At 41.0% G+C, this 20,732-nt stretch overlaps 1 protein-coding gene across 1 annotated transcript in view; it reads left to right on the forward strand.

The window, feature by feature from the left end:
* Nucleotides 1-249: 249 nt before the first annotated feature.
* The window catches only part of DNAH11 (dynein axonemal heavy chain 11), a 308,320-nt gene continuing 287,837 nt past the window's right edge, over nucleotides 250-20,732 (forward strand). The window contains exons 1-4 of the mRNA XM_075062396.1: nucleotides 250-829; nucleotides 3,783-3,923; nucleotides 17,344-17,540; nucleotides 20,475-20,664. Of these exons, the coding sequence (XP_074918497.1) occupies nucleotides 602-829; nucleotides 3,783-3,923; nucleotides 17,344-17,540; nucleotides 20,475-20,664 (756 nt within the window). The 5' untranslated portion in view covers nucleotides 250-601. The remainder of the gene's footprint in view (nucleotides 830-3,782; nucleotides 3,924-17,343; nucleotides 17,541-20,474; nucleotides 20,665-20,732) is intronic.

Genomic DNA, 20,732 nt, shown 5'->3' on the forward strand with positions numbered 1-20,732 from the left:
TCCGACCTTATTCTGAGCCCCCCAAACCCAGTTGGCTCCACAGAGACGCTGAACATCTCTGCCGCCCCCTCCCCTCGGCTGGTGGGTGGCGGTGGTTGGTTCCCCAGGAGGCGGTGCCCTGGTTGGGAAGAAGTGTGATTTACTCTCCGGAGAGGCGGGGCCAGCTGTCCCCGTGGCTCCGTCATCCCCAGGGAAACCGGACGCCGCTGCCTTGCAATTTATTGCAGCTGAGGCTGCGGTAGGAACAATCTAACTAGTGCCCTGGGTGCTTGTCAGGGCCCACAGGCCGGGCAGTGAGGTAGCCGCGGGCGAACTGCAAATACAGGGCAGGGGAGGAAGGAAACTTTAGAGAAGCGACTGCGCCGTCCGGTAGCTGAGGGGATTTGTAAGACGGGCCGAGCTGGGGCTGTAGAGGGAACTGAACTGCAAACCACCCGGGCTAACCAGAGCTGGTGCATTTGCAAGGGGACACCAAGTGGTATCTGCTGTGCGGGCGGGAGTTTGAAGACGAGGGCCACGTTATTCCCCGAGCAGCAACTTGTGCGAGAGTCCGTTTGCGCGTCAGCGGCTCCCACCAGCCCTTCCAATTCTGGGGCTGGAGATGGAGGAGGAAGAGGCTGCGCAGAAAGAAAGTTTCACCGAGGAGGAGAGGGTCCGGTTTGTGGGGCACCGTCTGGCACTTTTGCTGAACTTTCAAGCAGAGAAATGGAGCAAATATCTTGAAAATGAGGAGAACCAGAAAACCCTGGCGGAGTTTTTGGATAAAACCGAAGCAGCTTTCTTGCTGTTTTGCTCCCCTCGGGCAGGAACGTTAACAGCTATGCAGAAGGTAAGGTGCTCAAGTGTGAATTACAAATACGGTACCCATTGGGCTTCGGGATGCCGCAAATATATTTGCTGGTGTTTTGTAGCACAGAGATCTTAAGACATGCCGTGAAAGCACGATCCCACTGCTTGGCCCTTTCAGGGTTAGGACTTACGGATGAATGGAGTCAAGCCTCTTTAATATTAGTAGAGATGGGCAAAATTGGGGATAAATTGGGAGCAGAGTTTAATTTTATCTGAACCGCCATCACCGACAATGTTTAGACCTTTCTGGTTTTGTCCCCACTGCAATGATTCTAAGGGGGAAATAAGAGGAAATTTATGAACAAATTTTATTGAGAATGATTTCAGTTTAATCTTTAGTATAGACATCCTAGCATTAATGCACTCTGTAGAAACTACTTCAGTCAGCCATTCCTTTCCACCTCTCTGGTAGTCTTATCCCTTTTCTTAAGAGTCTTCCTTTTAAAGTAGTGATATTCAGACTGAGGCTTGGGAGGAGCAAGTGGCTTTTTAAAGTGTCTGCTGTGGTAATTGGCATCACATGATTAAAACACTGATTTAATTATTAACCAATCAGGATCTTTTACTGTGTTAAGTTATCAGCTTGTACTATTAAATTTACTTGCTGTGAGAATGCTTATATATTTATATATAGTATTGTAGTAAATGAAACAATGAATTCACAATACTGTGGCTCTGGGTAATGTTCGTTGCTAATTTGGTTCCTGAATCACTCAGATCTGAGGATCACTGCATTTAAAATGTGATTTGGTTAAGGTAGGATCAGATTGAGACAGACATGCCCTTACACTTGTGAGTACACAAATAGATTCATTTAATCAATTGGATTACTCATGGGAGTAACTGCTCATCAGTGTGACAATGGGGGCCCAGTCTGGTCCATAGTGATGGAGAGGACTCATCCCTCTAGACTATTAGCATATCCTGTTTGGGTTAAATCCTGGCTCCACTGAACTCAATGGCAGTTTTGCCATTGACTTCAGTGAGGCCAAAACGTCACCTACAGAATGTAATAGCTAACAAACTTACTGGTTTTAGCTAGGAGTGCAAGTAACTGAGAGTACTTAATATTATATATGTATGTTCCTTAGTTAATGCCTCAATTTCTAAAGATATCAGTGCACTTAGTTAAAATACCCACTGCACATCTACATCACTGGAGATTAAAAAAATAATAATTTGTCCTTGAATTGTCTTGATCATTGGCTATCAGCTGCCAGAAACTTATTAGTAACATTATAATGCAAGTAACTCCTCTAAGACAGTTTCTACCACCAGAATTGGGTCTCCAGGGGAATAAAAGGAGTTACTTTGCTCAGTATACTATCCAGTTTCCTTAAATTAATTAATTAAAAAAAAAAGTCTCGCCTGTAGCCCTCTTTCCCCATATTTCTTGACCCTTGGAGTACTATTTTGCTATCGCTTATGTCCCTTGCCAAAGAATCAAACAGAAAATCTAACTTCATTATATCAAACCAACGGGTCAAGAGTGCACACAATAATGGGTGCTCCAAGCCACACTGCCTGATGGGGCCATTCCATGGCCACCCTGTGCCACTTAATTATAGTAAATGTCATTAGTTTGTCTTAAAATATCTTCACAATACTGCCTTGAATGTGTGACATAATCCAGGAAAAGGAGCACCTTTGTGGCTTTGTATTTTAAAAACAGTTCATAGGACAATTTTATAAAGCCTGGCTCTGGTCAAAGTCTCTTGTGGCAAACTGGATCTAAGTTCTGCTGCAAGCCCAGCTACTTTCTGTGGCAGACTGAAAAATATATGGTCGCTTAAACTGAGATTTTTAATTTAATTAAATATGAATATAAATAATACAGTCAATACGCTAGCTCTGTCTTTCTGTGTATTTAAATTCAATTTATTTTACGCTATCCCCACATTTTCAGTTATTGTGCAGATTTTGTACTGGCAACACATAGGTCTGTAGCATTGTTGAAATGTCAGGGGTAAAGCTGTGAAAGTTTTGGCAGCTGTTTAGGAATCTCTTGGATCTTTGATTTCAGGCTGTCTGCAGACCCTGGAAGATGACAATGTATCAGTTACTGCACTCTGTGCAGTTTCTTTTGCAACAAGGAAGTCGTGTGTGTGTGTGTGTGTGTGTGTTTTTGTTGAAAGTTTAAATTCTGGAGCACATTCTGAACAAGGGTGGAATAAATGGCAAATTCCATAGCTCTTAAATGATGGAATACATCCACCTCAAAGAAACGTAAAATTGAAAGTTTAGGGCCAGATTATTGTGCATCTAACACTTTCATGAAGAGAGAGATGGTTTTGGAAAGAGTTAATTTATTGTTGGATGTGAATTAATAATTAGGCTAATCTGCTGTCAGAAACATTCATTTAGCTTGTATTGAGTGGAAGTTATGGGCGTACATCAAGGGATAGAATTTGGCCCTATATATCATCTGAACGTACTTTACAGACATCATGTATGGGATTCATTTCACCCACCCTCAAGATGCAAGCATACTGTTGTCTGAAAATGTGGCCATAGTTCTCTATTAGTATAGTATAAAATGGGGTTTTTGGTTGTTTTTTAGGGATTTTTTTTTTTTTTTTAACTGGCGCCTATTTGCAAAAGATCAACCACAGGCAGGTGAAAAACCAGACCTCAAAGCAAGTCCAAGGTCTGAGTACAGATTTTTGGACACTCACACAGCACAAGGATTCTGAAAAGGTGCTTCAGAGTCCCAGGCTGCTCTACTACCAGCTATTTTTGTACTGGTGTGCCCTGGTCCCTCCACTCAGTCCCGACAGGCCTAACCAGGACCTCAATATTGTATCAGAGTGGTAGCCAATATTCAGTATTGTATGTCACCTAATAGGCAGCTATTGGTGTTTATTCTCTAACTACTTTGTACTGTAAAGATCATATTCTTGTAGAACCGATAACCTATGATTCTGTTGTTTTAGATACCCAGTGATATAACACACAAATTAGTTTGCGTTATGAAGACCACAGAACGCATTGGAACAGACAATTACAAAAAAGAGCTGGTATTTGAAGAGTTGTCTGCAACGCCACTTGAGCATACAGTTGATTTCATAGAAGAGGTATTTATAACTAAATATTTGTGATAAACCTTAAAATTTGAGTCTTGCATTTATTATAATTTCCAACAGATAGTGGACAGCAGAAAAATAATGCTTACACTGGTAAAAGGAAAAAAAAATACAATAAAACTGCAGCTACTCTGTTGCCTAGACATGTCACAAAAGGATTGGTAGTGGAGGCATTGTAATATATGTTGTATTATTATTTAATATTTATTGTAACTGAAGTGATTTCATCATCTGAATTGTTGTGAAGCTTGAAGCACACACTGAACATTTTGTATAACCTGCTTGTAATAGGTTAAGTGCTTGCTTGATTCTGTTCAGGCATCTAGAACTCGTTTTCAGCAGCCTAGATTTTGTGAGGGACATTGTACAGTACTCCTCTTGTCCAAAAGATGTCAGCATGAAAGATAGGTTAGGAGTCAGTTCTCCTGTGGTTGATTATTATCTCTCATTCAGGAATATTGAAATAGCAGATGTTAGTTACATGCGAAAAGTTAAGAGTATATGCAGTCATTACTCCAGGTCAGAACTATGTGAATTTTAATAATTAAAAATAGCTTTCACAGTCACATGAGCAAAAAATTTTTTGCATCTGATGAATCTGTAACTATTTCACAGGAGGGGCAGAGGCGCTGGAACAATTTGTATGGTGGGGTTGCTGACAGCCATTGAACCAAACTCTAAACCCTGTATATGATGGAAACCACTTCAAATCGGGGGCAGAAGGTGCGGCAGCCCCCCCAGCACCCTTAGTTCCAGCAACTGTGAGGAAGAGCGTATAGGATCAATGAGGAGGGGTATTTAAAAAGTTTTCCTCACTAATAGGAGTTCAGTTCCAGTAGATCTCAGCCAAAATTTTACTCCACTTTTGGAGAACCTTCCTCTGAAATGTAAATCATAAGATAAATATATATGCAAAGTTTTAAAATCTTGTCACTTTTAAGAAAGAGAATAATATAAGCAAAAAGGAGGAATATGAAAACAAGTAACTGGATGAGATAAGTTGCGTAGCATCAAACAGACATCAGAAATCATTCATTTGGTATACATGTAATTTCTGTTACATAGATACATAGTCATGTTATTCAAAACACTTCACTTTTGTTTTTACAGCCTGTGTTGGTAGGCTCTCAGGATCAAATTCAATGCTGATAGAGGTAGTGCAACACGTTTGACATCAGCGCTTACAACAGGGTTGAATTTGGCTCTGAGTTTTAAAGTTGCATTTGGAATCTTATGGTTGGAAGGAAAAAAAAAAGTTTATTATAAATGTAAACGCTTCATCCCCCAGATGGCCAGGTATCACTTCTTTATGTTTAGGTCTATAGCAAGACCACTATCTCCTTTTTAAAATTATATTTAAAATATTTCATATGTTATTTGCTGCTTCTCCTGGCACTCAGTTAACATGCTCACATGTGGTCAAATTCTGGTCTGAGTTACAGTGCTATAAATCCACTGAATTAAATCAAGTTACTTTGGATTTACACCACTGTTACTCAAGACAGAATTTGGCCCTTAGTAAGAAAATAACTCAGTCAGAATACAAAAACTTAAAATTCCTGGTAAACATTAGAAAAACAGGACTTTGGGAATTTAAATATGAAAATGATCACAGTAGAAATGAGTATATTTATTAATACTTCTCCAAAAATATTCCCTTTGCATGATTCTTTTTCAATGTAATAAATATAATTTAATTTTCAAATTCTTTGATTAATTAGGAATATAATCAAATGTATTTCAGTAAAGTGAAAAATATGTGCAATTAAGATGTAGAAATCCAAAAATAATTAAAAATATATATATAGTGATAGATGCAGAGACTAGATGGGCACTGTAGATTCTCACTATGTTGGCCAGTGACTTTGTTGACCTTGAATTGGTCATTATTTTGGGGTAGCCATCTTATTTGGGAGGAAGTTATTGTCTTGGGGCCAGTGGAAACAAGCTGGTTAAGAGCAAAAGAGGTAATAGAACTTCAGCAAACTTACACTGGAAAGATAAAGGATGAAATTCTGGCCTCATTGAAGTCAGTAGGAGAACTCCCATTGACTTCAGTGAGGCAGGGTTTCACACATTTCATTGGGAATCCATTTTTTTATAGAGGCTGGCAAAGTGAAGTGATGGTGTGTGGTTTTTTTGTTTTTTGTTTTTTTTTTTAGTTCATGGAGTGAGGGCCCCAAACTGTAATGAAAAGAAGAGGTTTGCTGCTGATGAGGTCAAGGATACATTCACTACATGGATGTCTTAATTCCAAATTCTACATTGACTTGGGAGCCTATTCTCCTTTGTGAAAGCTGATGTATTTGGTTTGGCTATGCATTCAATTTGTTCAAATGTATTTTAGTATTAAAAATTAATTACCTTTTTCCTGGTTTGTTGCTATAGAGGATGTACAGCAACAAACACACATTTGGAATTTAGTTGTAACAAATCATACTGATAGTGCTACTCTACCTGTTTACCTGACTAATACATTCTGCAGAAATCAACTGAGAATTTCACAACAATAGTACTTCTTCAAATATTTGATTTAAAGATCTTGTGTAACCTGAGACAACTCATGTGTTGCTGATTATCTACATTAGAGGGCATGTCAAAGACTTGAGCAAACACTGAAAACAAAAATGCAGTTAAACCTTTTAAAAAGTAGTAAAAGGATGGATGGATGAAAACTGGAAGGTCAGACGTTTTAAAAGCAACTTCATTATGTCTGTTTAGTATATAAACAAGGAATTCTTAATGAAATTTTATGTTCTCATTTAAAAAGTTGTTCACAATATGCAATAAAATTTCATACCACAGGGGAGTATTCAACAAAAATAAGAAAATGAAAAATCAAACAGCTTGCTCCTTTTCACTTTCCGTTCTAAACAAAATCAAGCCATAGCAGTTTTCGTAAATATGGAAAGGTTAGAGTAGCCTTCTTAATAAAGTCTAACTCTGACTCATCCTTCATATCCCTTTTAACACTAATCTGTTCCAAGGTACAATCCTTTGAAGACAAAGATGTTCAAATTCTGAGAAGGATCATCAGCTATGCTGGGAGTGGGTGCCAGAGTCCTGTAACCATATGCTGAGGCTTAAAAAGGAATTCTCAAGGGAGATTAGTGTCAAGAGAGCTGCAGGGAGGCTCTTCTGTGAGAGAACCATGCTGATGGGTCACGAGGGCCAGCCAGGAAGGAGGACTGGGGAGATCTGCTCCTGAAAGAAGAAGCAGCTTTGAACTCAGGGATTGGGATACGGACCCTGAACTTCAGAAAAGCAGACTTTGACTCCCTCAGGGAACTGATGGGCAGGATCCCTTGGGAGGCTAATATGAGGGGGAAAAGGAGTCCAGGAGAGCTGGCTGTATTTTAAAGAAGGCTTACTGAAGGCACAGGTACAAACCATCCCAATGTGTAGAAAGAACAACAAATATTGCAGGTGACCAGCTTGGCTTAACAGAGAAATTTTCAGTGAGCTTAAACACACAAAGGAAGCTTACAAGAAGTGGAAACTTGGACAAATGACTAGGGAGGAGTATAAAAATGTTGCTCGAGCATGCAGGGATATAATCAGGAAGACCAAAGGACAATTGGAGTTGTAGTTAACAAGGGATATGAAGGGTAAGAAGAAGGGTTTGTACAGGTATGTTAGGAACAAGAAAAAAGTCAGGGAAAGTGTGGGACACTTACTGAATGTGGGAGGCAACCTAGAGACAGATGATGTGGAAGAAGCTGGAGTACTCAATGCTTATTTTGCCTTGGTTTTCACAGACAAGGTCAGCTCCCAGACTGCTGCACTGGGCAGCACAGTATGGGGGTGGGGTGGGGAGGTGAGCAGCCCTCAATGCTGAAAGAACAGGTTAAGGACTATTTAGAAAAGCTGGACATGCACAAGTCTATGGGGCCGGATCTAATGAATCCGAGAGTGCTGACGGAGTGGGCTGATGTGATTGCAGAGACATTGGCCATTATCTCTGAAAACTCATGGTGATCGGGCGTGGTTCCAGACGATTGGGAAAAAGGCAAATATAGTGCCCATCTTTAAAAAAGGGAAGAAGTCCCACAGTATTCTTGCCAGCAAGTTAAAGTATGGATTGGATGAATGGACTATAAGGTGGTGTCATGAACATACAGCTAAGGGTAGCCTAAAATCCCTCCTTTACCGCTAAAGGGTTAAGAAGCTCAAATAACCTGGTTGGCACCTGACCAAAAGGACCAATAAGAGGAGAAGATACTTTCAAATCTGTGGGTGAAGGTTTTTGCTTTATGCTCTGTGTGGTGGTCTCTCTGAGACAGAGAGAGACCAAGCAAGTAATCCAGCTCCTACTGAAATGATACATCTAATATTACAGAAAGAGTAAGGAAATGCGTTAGATTATCTTTTGTTTTAGCTTGTGAATTTTTCCTATGCTAAGAGGGAGGTTTATTCCTGTTATTTTGTAACTTTAAAGTTTTGCCTTGAGGGGAATCATCTTTTTAAAATCTTATTACCCTGTAAATTACCTTCCATCCTGATTTTACAGAGGTACTTCTTTTACTTTAATAAAATTCTGTTTTTTAAGAATCTGATTGGGTTTTTAGTGTCTTAAAAACCCAAAGGGTCTGGTCTGTGGTCACCTTGGTTACCTATTTGGTTAGTATATTATTCTCAATCCTCCCTAGGAAAGGGGGTGAAGGGACTTGGTGGGGGGATATTTTGGGGTAATAAGAACCCCAAGTGGTCCTTTTCCTGAATCTTTGTCTAACTCATTTGTTGGTGACAGTGATACCATCCCAGGGCAAGGAATTTGTGCTTTGGGGAAGTTTTTAACCTAAGATGGTGGAATATAAGCTTAGGGGGTCTTTCATGCAGGTCCCCAGATTTGAACCCCAGAGTCCAGAGTGGGGAGGGAACCCTGACAGATGGATAGAAAGCTGGCTAGATTGTCAGGCTCAGTGGGTAGTGATCAACGTCTCGATGTCTAGTTGGCAGCCAGTATCAAGCAGTGTGTCTCTGGGGCTAGTTTTGTTCAACATCTTAATTAATTATCTGGGTGGTGGGATGTATTGCACCCGCACAAGTTTGCGGATGACACTAAGCTGCAGGGAGAGGTAGATATGCTGGAGAGTAGGAATACGGTCCAGGGTTACCTAGACAAATTGGAGGACTGGGACAAAAGAAATCTGATGAGTCCTGCACTTAAGATGGAAGAATCCCATGCACTGCTACAGGCTGGGGACTGACCGGCTCAGCGGCAATTCTGCAAAAAAGGACCTAGGGTTTACAGTGGACGAGAAGCTGGATATCTATCAACAGTGAGCCCTTGTTGCCAAAAAGGCTAATGGTATATTGGGCTGCATGGCACTGTAACTAGGTTGCATCCATTTAGTGTCGTAGCAAAATCCCAGAGACCAGACAATTCTGGTGCTTGTAGTTTGCCAGTTGCTAATCTGTGGTTGGAAAAGGATGTAGCAACTCTATCTGATCAGCATGATACCCTAGCCAGGGCACAAGGAGAGCATGAAGGTGATTTAATTGTGTTAGTTACTGACAGTTTGACGACTTGTAGCAAGAAGGAAAAGATTCCTGAACTTGTGTGTTGCAAAGGAAAAGAGAATGCTTCTAACCTTGTATCTAGTAAGTCTATGAGGTTGCCTGAAAGAGGATTGTGTAGGAATCTGCCTGATGGGCCAGAGGTAATTCTGGATGTAAGAGAGACCCACAAAGAGTCTGTTGTTGCTCATGAAAGTGTTCATTTAGAACAAGCCCTAGGTGAAGAAGGTAAGGGCAGAATTTCTGTGATTGTAGGGGGAGGGGAATTGCTGCTTAGAGAAGCTCCTGGGGAAAGAACCCTCTTGATAATCTGTGCAAGCAGTTTACTGCAACTGAAGGGTGTGAAAGTGATTTAATCAAGAAAGTTTCAGTTCCTAACAGCCAGAAATTTTCTGTTGTGAATGGATCCATTGACTTTTTCCTTTTGAAAGATCCAGTGTGGATAGCTTAAAGAAGGTCTCAGATGGAGTAAGAGCTGTTAAGAAAGTTGAGCGGCCCTATGACCAAGTGGCTGTGTATGACCACGGAAGGTTGTTGAAAGAGGAATGTCTCCATTCTGATTCTTTAAGTGAGCAGTCTATGCTTCAGGGTCTGAGGACAGACTTGGTTACTGGTGTTTCAGAGCAGAATAGTTTTATGGCTGAATGCTTCAGGATGCAGGGGAGATCAAGCAAACTCTCACTCTCAGACTCTTTGGATTTGTGTGGTATCTCTGTAAGACAGAGTCAAGCCTTGGAATTGGTAGCAGCTGAAAATCTAAAAGCTAGTGTCTGTGTTGATGCTAATTACCTGGCTGTCAGGGAGGCCTGGTCTACACTACGTGTTTAAACCGAATTTAGCAGCGTTAAACTGATTTAACTCTGCACCCACCCACACAACAAGGCCCTTAATATCGATATAAAGGGCTCTTTAAACCAGTTTCTGTGCTCCTCCCTGACGATAGGAGTAGCGCTGAAATCGGCATTGCCATGTCGGATTAAGTTAGTGTGCAGCAAATCGACGTATTGGCCTCGGCGGTATCCTGCAGTGCACAATTGTGACTGCTCTGGAAAGCAATCTGAACTCGAATGCACTGGCCAGGTAGACAGGAAAAACTCCACAAACTTTTGAATTGCATTTCCTGTTTACCTAGCGTGGAGCTCTGATCAGCACGGGTGACGATGCAGTCCAATCAAAAAGAGCTCCAGCATGGACCGTATGGGAGATACTGGATCTGATCGCTGTATGGGAGACAAATCTGTTCTATCAGAGCTCCGTTACGAAGACAAAATGCAAAGCATTTGAAAAATATCTCCAGGCTATAATACAGAGTCCACAGCACAGTGCTGTGTGACAAACGTAACGGAAAGCCAAAGAATCAAATGACGCTCATGGAGGGAGGGAGAAGGGAGGGGGACTGAGGACTCCATCTGTCCCACAGTCCCCGAAAAGTATTTGCATTCTTGGCTGAGCTCCCAGTGCCTGTAGGGTTAAACACATTGTCCGGGGTGGTTCAGGGTATATCTCGTCAATTTACGCCCCCCCCCCACCACCAGTGAAAGAAAAGGGAAAAAAATCATTTCTTGACTTTTTTCAATGTTGCCCTATGTCTACTGCATGCTGCGTGGGACGCGGGTGCTGCGACTAGGAACAGCAGCATCCTCTCCTCCCTCCTCTCCCTGGTGGCAGGCGGTACAGTACAAAAGGACTGATAGCTGTCCTCGTCATCAACCATGAGTGCTCCTGGCTGTCCTCAGGTGAGGTCGGCCGGGGGCGCCTAGGTAAAAATAGGAATGACTCCGGTCATTCCAGCGGGTGGTACAGACGGTTGGTAACGTCTCATCATAGCAACTGGGGCTGAGTTCCATCAGCCCCCCCTTTCATGTCTGAAGAAAGATTCTGTACTGCCTGGACTATCATAGCAGCTGGAGGCTGCCTCCCCTCATTTTATCTCACTAAATACTCACTGTTTCTATTCCTCGTTCTTATTACTTTATCAAACAAATGGGGGACACTGCACGGTAGCCCAAGAGGTTGGGAGAGAGGGAAGCAATGGGTGGGGTTGTTGGAGGGGCCCCCGTGAATGGGATGCAGCTTATCATTCTGCGGATCGACATGGAGCGGCTGTGCTCTCTGGTTCTCTGATACACTGGTTCTAGATACATGCCCCATATTCAGGCAAGGATTGACTCTATTTTAGAAATAAAAATAAAGAGGAGGAATGACCCGGGAGTCCCCCCCCCCCCAATTCCTATTTCTTGTCTTTGGCTCCCTGGCTGACCTCAGCGAAGGCCAGCCAGGAGCAACCATGACAAAGAGACAGGTACAGAATGACTGATAACCGTCATCTCATCGCACTCTTACAATGGCACAGCAGACAGTACAGAATTGACTGATAACCGTCTCTGCTACCTGGCAAAGGCAAATGATGCGGCTCTGTAGCCTGCAGACTCGCGTCTGTCAGCAGCGTCCATTAACAACCAATGGTGACAGCTGACAAAGGCAAAAAGGGCTCCTGATGGCCATGCTATGGCGTCATCCAGGGGCAAATCCAGGGAAAAAGGGCGGGAAATGATTGTCTGCCGTTGCTTTCACGGAGGAAGGATTGAGTGACGACATTTACCCAGAATCACCCGCGACACTGTTTTTGCATTGGGATCTCAACCCAGAATTCCAATGGGCGGGGCAGACTGTGGGAACTATGGGATAGCTACCCACAGTGCAACGCTCCGGAAATCGACGCTAGCCTCGGTACATGGATGCACACCGCTGAATTTTTGTGCTTTGCGTGGCCGCGTGCACTCGACTTTATACAATCTGTTTTACAAAACTGGTTTATGTAAAATCAGAATAATCCTGTTGTGTAGACATACCCAGAAAACAAAGACTTGCTAATAGCTGTTAGCAAAGAGAGCCCACCCCATCAGCCAGTGAATTCTGTTAAGCAAGAGAAATCAGGGTCTGATCCTTCAGGACAAGGAGGAAAGAGAGAACTTAACCTGTGGCTTCCCTTTGCAAAATTAACCCTAAAATGCCCAAACTCCAATGGTATTGGGCCAAATACATGTGACATGACAAACATGATTGTAGATGGGCACTTGCAATAAATTTGTTTTTATTGCTAATGGTGATTTTTTTGTAACTAATGTGTTGCTATTACCAAGAACTGTAAGAATGTACAATGTGCCTAATCTTTTGGAAAATCCCTTGAACGTGTTGAAAGAAATACATGAGAACACACTTTATGTTAAAACGCCTTGCTATATTGATATTTCACAGTTAATGCCTGTAAACAGTATTGGAACTTTTCACTGGGGAAAAGACATTCCAGACCTAATGTGCTGTATGAAAAGGGAAACTGAGGCACACTACCATATTGCTTTCATGGCTAAATGCCAAGATTCCTGTACTATGAACAACATTAATATCTACATTGATTTGGTGTTAATTGGGTTCCAAACATTTGCCAAAGCTTGTATGGATAAAGTAGCTGTGTTCTTTAGCTCTTGGCAAGATCACATGAGACATACAGAAACCATGCTGCAAGAGCAGATCCAATCCACTATTGTTCTAACCAAGTTTTATCTTGAGGTTTGTAAAGAGATTCAATCATGTTATTGAACATGACTTTGATAAACCATTTCTGTTATACACTGGTATGGCTTTTAACCCAACACTAGCTGGAGTGAGACAGGCCCAAGGATGGGGAGCTCTTGAGATGCAGTCAGTGAGGTTTGTGTCATCCCTTCCTGCATCAATTTTGCTTTGCGGGTGTGACGTTATTGATATAGTCTGGGACCATATAGAACATGGTTGCAACCAAGGTGCTGTAGTGTCACCAAATCTTATGTAAAGGGGGTCATATAAGGTGTCTAAGACCAGGTTATGGGTTGCTGGTTATGATTATGCTGTCTGTATGTCTGTATCATTTTGTAGTTGAAGTTATGAGTATTGGCTCTGCACTGTCTGTATTTCAAATTTGTGCTGTGCTTCTGGGTGATATCTCAGACAAGTTGGTGTTAACCCTGCCTAGCCTGATTGATGGCCCATTAAGGACCATCAGCTATACAACTGACCCCTTGAGAGAAGACAGATATGCCTTGTAACTCAGCAAAGTATGCAGGAACTTGCCCATGTGACTCCAGACTCCATTTTGCTGTAATTTTCCACTGTAAGAACAAAAAGGTGTTCTTACACCTGGAAAAGACTATAAAAGGCCGATGCCTCATCTCCATCTTGTCTTCAATCTTGCTTCTTACCTCTGGAGGGACTTTGCTACAAATGGAAGCTCTACACAAAGGACTGAATGACCCATCCCAGCTGGGGGTGTACTCCAGAGACTTGATTTGAACCTGCAGTTTATTCTATCACCGCTACAAGCCTGAACCAAGAGCTTTGCTGTTATTGTATGTAATTGATTCCATTTAACCAATTCTAATTTTCATCTATATCTTTTTCCTTTTATGGATAAATCTTTAGATTTTAGATTATTAAGGATTGGCAAGCGTGATTTGTGGGTAAGATCTGATATGTATATTGACCTGGGTCTGGGGCTTGATTCTTTGGGATTGAGAGAACCTTTTTCTTTTTTATTAGGGTGTTGGTTTTCATAACCATTCATCCCCAGGACGAGTGGCACTGGTGGTGATACTGAGAAACTGGAATGTCTAAGGGAATTGCTTGTGTGACTTGTGGTTAGCCAGTGGGGTGAGACCAAAGTCCTCTTTGGCTGGCTGGTTTGGTTTGCCTTAGAGGTGGAAAAACCCCAGCCTTGGGCTGTAATTGCCCAGTTTTAAGCAATTTGTCCTGAATTGGCACTCTCAGTTGGGTCTTGCCAGCACTGCATTATTACACTCTCTTCTACCATATAACAAAATAAATGAGACCTCAATGTCCTATCACTGTGGAGTATCAAAGCAAAATACTTGTTTACCAGAGCTTGCCTCTCCTACTTCATGAGTGCCAGAGCCGTAGCCCTGGGACTGGCTAGACCCCTCTGAAGTTGTTGCATGTCCCACATCCTCCTTCAACTCCGCTTCCTTATCCAGCACTTTTGTCCTGCGGGTTGACTCCACTGGCTGCTGCCTCCAGTCGTCCTGAAGTGTCCACGGGGCTCTTGGTGGTGGTGGGGTCACTGCCAAGGATGGGGTGCAGCTCCTCATGGAAGTGGCATGTTTTTGACACTGCACCAGAGTGGTGCTTGCCCTCCCGGGCCTTCTGGTACACTTGCCTCAGCTCCTTGATCTTATGGCACTGCTGCATGCCCCTTTCATGTCCCTTCTCCTGCATGCCATGAGCCATCTGGCTATAGATACCAAAGTTCCTACAACTTGAGCGAAGTTGTGACTGCACAGCCTCCTATCCCCCAGACCCAGCAGATCCAACAGCTATGGTGTACTCCATGTGGGAGCGCATCTGTTGTGGAAAGCTGGCATGGTCAGCTGGGAAGATGCTGTGTGAACAATCCACACTGAGGAAACAGGGAGGGGAATTTACAAAAATCCCTGGGCCTTTAAACTGGGAAGAGGTGTATGCCTGAGTACCTGTAGGGCAGCAGAGTTCAAACTGCTGACCAGAGCAGTCATGATGGGCATTGTGGGACGCTTCCAGGAGGCCAATTAGGGCAATATAAGCAAGTGCACTGTCTACACTGACACCCTGTCACTCTAACTACCTCGCAAAAAGCTCTTGTCATTCATCCACATGGTTTTATTTTGTCAGCGTAGCAGGGGAGTTAAGTCTGCAGGCGGACCATTTTTTGTGTACACCTTCACTGTTTTGTTGATGAAAGCTGACTTTTGTCAACAAAACTGTGTAGTGTAGACAAGATCTAAGAGAGATGGGACCTGAAGCTCGAAACCAACGATAAATGGAAAGCCCTAAGAGAAGGAGGGTCTTGAGCCTGGAAGAGCCAGGGGAATGTTATTTATTTTGTAAAGATTTAACAAAGTAGATCCCAAGTGGAAGAATGCTAGTTAATAAACACAAACACACCCACTCCTGGGTGCATGAGAGCCCTGAAGTTTCAAGGAAGCTGTGTAGTTGTAGAAACTGTACCTTACCTGGCTTATCTTTTCACCCACAAGGGAAGCTCACTGTTGTGCAGAAGCAGTTGGAACTGCATCACAGAATAAAGAGGATCTTTTTCTTTTCACTTTTCTCTTCTCTGGTTTTTTAATTCTTTTTATTAACAGATCCATTCTTTGATAACAGAAATCGTATAAAACTTGTTTTAAACTTAAATAGAGAGAAACTTAGTATATATACAATTAATAATTGGCCTTGTTGAAGGGGTTTCTCCCGTCCTTAGTTTAAAAACTTTCTTTGAATACTATCAGGTTTGATGATGGGTGACAGTCCTCTTTTAGTGAACTCCAAGAAGTTCCACCAGATTTCTAAGTAGTTATTGTTTTAAGAGGATCTCTTTCACACAGCTGGGGACCACAATGATTACTGAACAACAAAGAGGGGACTGAGGTGCAGTGATTGCAGTGCCATTTTGTGGGGTGGCATGCTCTGGGTATGCTTTGTGCCACATCCTCTCTTAACATACACTTTACCATGATGCCTGTAGAACACTACAGAACAACTGACAGTAGAAAGGGAGGTGAGGAGCTCAGGCCACTGTCGATATATTCATCTGTCTCTAATACAACAACTAGAATCAAGGTTTATAACTACAAATTTTGCACTCAGTCTATGCAAAAACATGATTATACTGTATCACTGTTTTCCCTGTCCTTCACCCTTCATTTCACCTCCCTGTTGTGCCTTGTTTTAAACAAATGCCCCTAATCCTACAAGGAGTCCTGCACAGGTAGAAGTCTGTGGGGCTCTGTATGAGCTGTTTGTAGCATTTGAGCCTAAGATGGTGAGCTCATTGTTTTATGGCTGTACAATATTGAGCCTAATAGGGGCCTTAACCTGACTGGGATCTATGTGCACTAATGTAATAAAAACAATCCTAAAAAAGGTCCCTATGTGACATTAGTATGCAGATTTAATTTACTTATTTGTGGATTAGACTTGATTCATAAAGCACTTAAGCAGGAACTATGTTCTACCCACATTTGGCAAAGTGCTTAAGCACATGCCTAATTGTAAACTTCAGTGAGCAATAATCATATGCTTAAAGTTAAGCATGTGCTTAAGTGCTTCAAAAGTACAGTGATATGCACTATAGAAAATGTAGCTAGGAGTTAGGAAATGTTTTATTTATATGAAGGAATTAAAGGATTAGGAATTAAATGTTTTGAATATGCATTATTCAGACACAGACAAAACTAAACATTTGCCCTAATGGAAAAAAATAATTTTACAAAGGCTTATTATAGGTATTTTTACTCAGAGAGATTACTCTAAATATAAAGTTGAACCTGACAAGAAAATTTAATTATACTTAGGGATTACTCATTATTTGTTTGTCTATTAAACCCAGACACTTGGGGACCGGGATGTTGATGATAATTTTGTGCCCTCTGATGGGAAAGGTTGGATGCAGAGACCTGGCTATTTATTTCTCTCCCTCTTTTTTTTTTCCCTATTTTTTATGGGGAAAAGGTGGAGGAGAAATAACAAAAGTAGTATAGTTCATGGTTTCTGAAAAAGAACCTCAATGTTGGGCTCAGTTGATTTGGGGGGAGTGTAAATACATATTGATATTCTTTTTGTGCACAACACAATTGGGATAGGTTTGAACACATGTACATCAACAAGAAAAGTATATATTAAAAATCAAAAAGTTGACTTTGGTTTAAGTAATCATTTGTTTCTGACATATGCTTTAGTTTAGTTTTGGTGTGTGTGCGTTGTTCCACTCAGGATTTAAAGAAGCAGTATGTTGTGAAGTACCACTGAAAAACTTTAAACATTTAACTCATTTGTAACCCTTCTTTCCCTGCTCTGACTCCAGGTTTTAGTACCTGTTCTTTCCAATAAGAAAAACCATGGATCCTGGCCACATTTTGTTTCACAAGATATGGAACGTCATGTGGAAATTTTGAAAAATAAGGTGCATGTTATGAAGGGAATGATGTCAGGAAGAACCCTTCTTCCCATTCCAACAGTTGCAGCAAAGGCTGACTTGCATCAGATGTGCACTGAAAATAAGTAAGAAACGCAACACATATAATACAACTAAGAGCCACTGCACCTAATGATCTTTCAGCCACAGAAATTTAAACTGATATTAGTTGCATTAGTGAAATAAACTTATCAGTAAATGTTAACAGTATCCCTTATGATATTGAATTTGGAACACTTTGGTTATAATATCACTCCGATGAACATTTTAAAGAGTGTCCCAAATTATGTTGCCTCAAAATGCCAACAGAGATTTTTACAAAATAACTAAATTAAACATGGAAATTGCTCTCGGCATATGAGAGGCTACGTAGAATGTATCCTCAAGGGCTTGGTTTCTAGCGGTGGCTAGTTAACTGCAAGAGCAAGGCAAAAGTTGTTTGTGTATTCACCAGAATCTCTATGTGAAATTATAGTCTCATAGTATGAAATATGGCTAGTTATTTTTTGGATTAAAGTTTTGAATGTACTGCCAATAGCTACTACTTCCTTTCTGTGGCTCAGATGCAGCAGAGTGCTTGCATACAAGCTTAACTTCAATCACATGAGTAATCTTATTGCCTTCAGTGGAACAATTCAAGTGCTTTAAAAGTTAAGCAGGTGCTTAAGTGTTCTGCTGGACTGCAGCCTGTTCTCTCGCTCCCCTTCCATGTTCCCCTCTCTCTTTTCCACTTACCATATATTTCTCTTTCACTCTTAGTGCTCTTCATTCAACGTGACCTCAGCGGCTGTTTCAATGGGAGCAGCAGTGATTGGTTGAATGTTCTAATTTGCAGGGCTAGTGTCATGCACAAGGATTAAGAGGAGTTTAATTTTAAGACTGCTTTTCATGGAATTATGTATATATAGTGAGGACAGTAACAGTAAAATACTACTTGAGGGAAGGAAAAATATTTAAATAGTGATATAATCCCTGAGAAGAATTATTGCATAACAAATGTAATTTTTGTATCCCTTGGGCAATATTTTACAATGCTACTGTTTGAAATACTAGATGCTATTTGTTTTATTATGCTCAATTGTTATTATATAAAAGTACAAGTGTTTGTTTTAAAGGGATATGTGTGCTACATTGCTCAGGTTATTTCTTTTATTTCTAAGAACTCAATGTATCACAATATGTGCACTGATTTATTCTCTAATATTTAGTAGCCATAAGGCTAAATTATTTTAGACCACCTGCTGCTGTTCCAACCAGAGTTAAGAAAATAGAAAAATGCTATACAATGGTGCCTTTTGTCATCATTTACCTGAATCTTTCTGATGTTAATTGGAGGGACTGAAATATGGGACCAGATTCTCAGCTGGTTTAAAATAATAGAGCTCCACTGCAGTCAATTAAGCTATGACCGTTTACACCAGCAGAGGGTCTGCCCTGATCTATCATTATATTTAGACATGGTGGTTGTTTTAAATTCTGGAAGATGTATATTTAGACATCCAGGAAAGTCCGACCTTTTTGATATCATCCTTTGAGCAACTAGTGGTCATTGCGGTTTCAATAAACAGTATTAAATCACCATAAATTTACATGGCAATGACACATTCCAGCCCCAAAGAGCTTACAGTTTAAATAAGACGAACACATGACAAGAGTTCAGGACAGGTTGTCTGCACAGATTATTGATAAGGGATTGCTCAGAAGGGTAGGATTTATTCTTATTGTTGTAATGTGTGGGGCCTCAATCAGGATCGAAGCCCCTCTGTGCTAGGTGGAGAGAAAAGAGAAAGCACTTGGTGACTGAGGAACAGGGAGTGTTCCAGCAGCATGATGTAAGCATGAAGTCCCAAATGGGAAAATGAGCTGCAGAGTGGAATAAGGTGAAAGGACTGGGAAGGAGAATGGAGAGAAATTAGATTTAAATTTGAGGTTGCAGGGCAAGATTATGTAGAGCCTTGCATGTGAGGACCATCTTCTTGAATTTAATGTATTAAGAGATAGCAAGACAACAGGAGCAGTGTGGTGTGAGAAGGGCAGTGGGAGAAGATGATGACTTCATGCAGGCATTTTAGACATAGAAGAGGACAGGAGAGGTGAAAGCCAGGGGTCCCAGACAGAAAGGAGAGAGTTTGGGCTTATCTACACACAAACCTGCACTGAAATAATTAAATTTGTTTAAATTCACAACTCTTGTTAATACTGGCTTTTTAACTCCTTAAATGACATTGAAGTAAACACTTACATTTTTTAATGAAGAATATCCATACACAGACTTGCACTGAAACAACAAAAGCTGTGAATTTTTAAACTAATTTAGTTATTTCTGTACAAGATCATATGTAGACCTGCTGATATCTCATAGTCAGAGATAGACGCACACCCTAATATTCTGTAAATATAATTTAGTTCAGCTTTGCTTGCACCCTTCCTTATCTTTGTGGGCCCTGAACTGTATATTATAGCAAACAAACTAACAGGCTGAAAAGTGACTAGAAAGAGTGCACGTTAGGAAATGTTTAAGAATAATCATAGGAAGTGAATTTTGAACTTATAAATGTTGAATACTTGGACTGGAAACCTGAGTATAACTTATAATCATCCAGTCAAGAAATGGGAACAGTATCATGTGACTTGGGACCAGTAAACTAAACAACAAAACTTGGATTTTGAATACTGAACTCTCACAAACCAAGAATTGTTCATGGGGAGTATTTGGCCAATATCTTTGAACAGTGTATAGATCTGAGGAAAATTTGTAATCTGTTTACTGACGGTAAACTCTTTTATTCTTTCCTCATAAATCAATCCTTTTGGCTAGCTGATCATTTAGTTGTAGTGGTTTGAATTTTTCTTTCTGCTAATGTGTTGGCCAGCACTGGACTCAGTATTCTAGGTATTCACACTAAAGTGTTCATGATAAAGTGTAAAGAGAAGGATAAGGACACCTATTGCTACACCACTGCCCTGGAACACCACCTGTAATTCAGCAAAAACACTGATAATTTTTTTTCTTTTTTCAGACAATATCCATATGCTAGGACCATGCTGCATGCAATTGAATCTATGGTTATTAAATGGTCGCATCAGATACGTGACATATTAAAAAGGGATTCTGTTCAACCTCTTCTACAAGGCCTCCATTCAGATCCCCAAACTGAGCTCAACTTCTGGAAGACAAGAAAAGATAATTTGTTGTGCATATATGATCAAGTACGTATTTGCAGATATTCAGCAGAATTTGAGGGCTTCTCTCAACGGTTGTCTTATTTTTGCATGCA

The sequence above is a fragment of the Chelonoidis abingdonii genome, chromosome 2, assembly GCF_003597395.2.
Source record: "Chelonoidis abingdonii isolate Lonesome George chromosome 2, CheloAbing_2.0, whole genome shotgun sequence".
NCBI lineage: Eukaryota > Metazoa > Chordata > Testudines > Testudinidae > Chelonoidis > Chelonoidis abingdonii.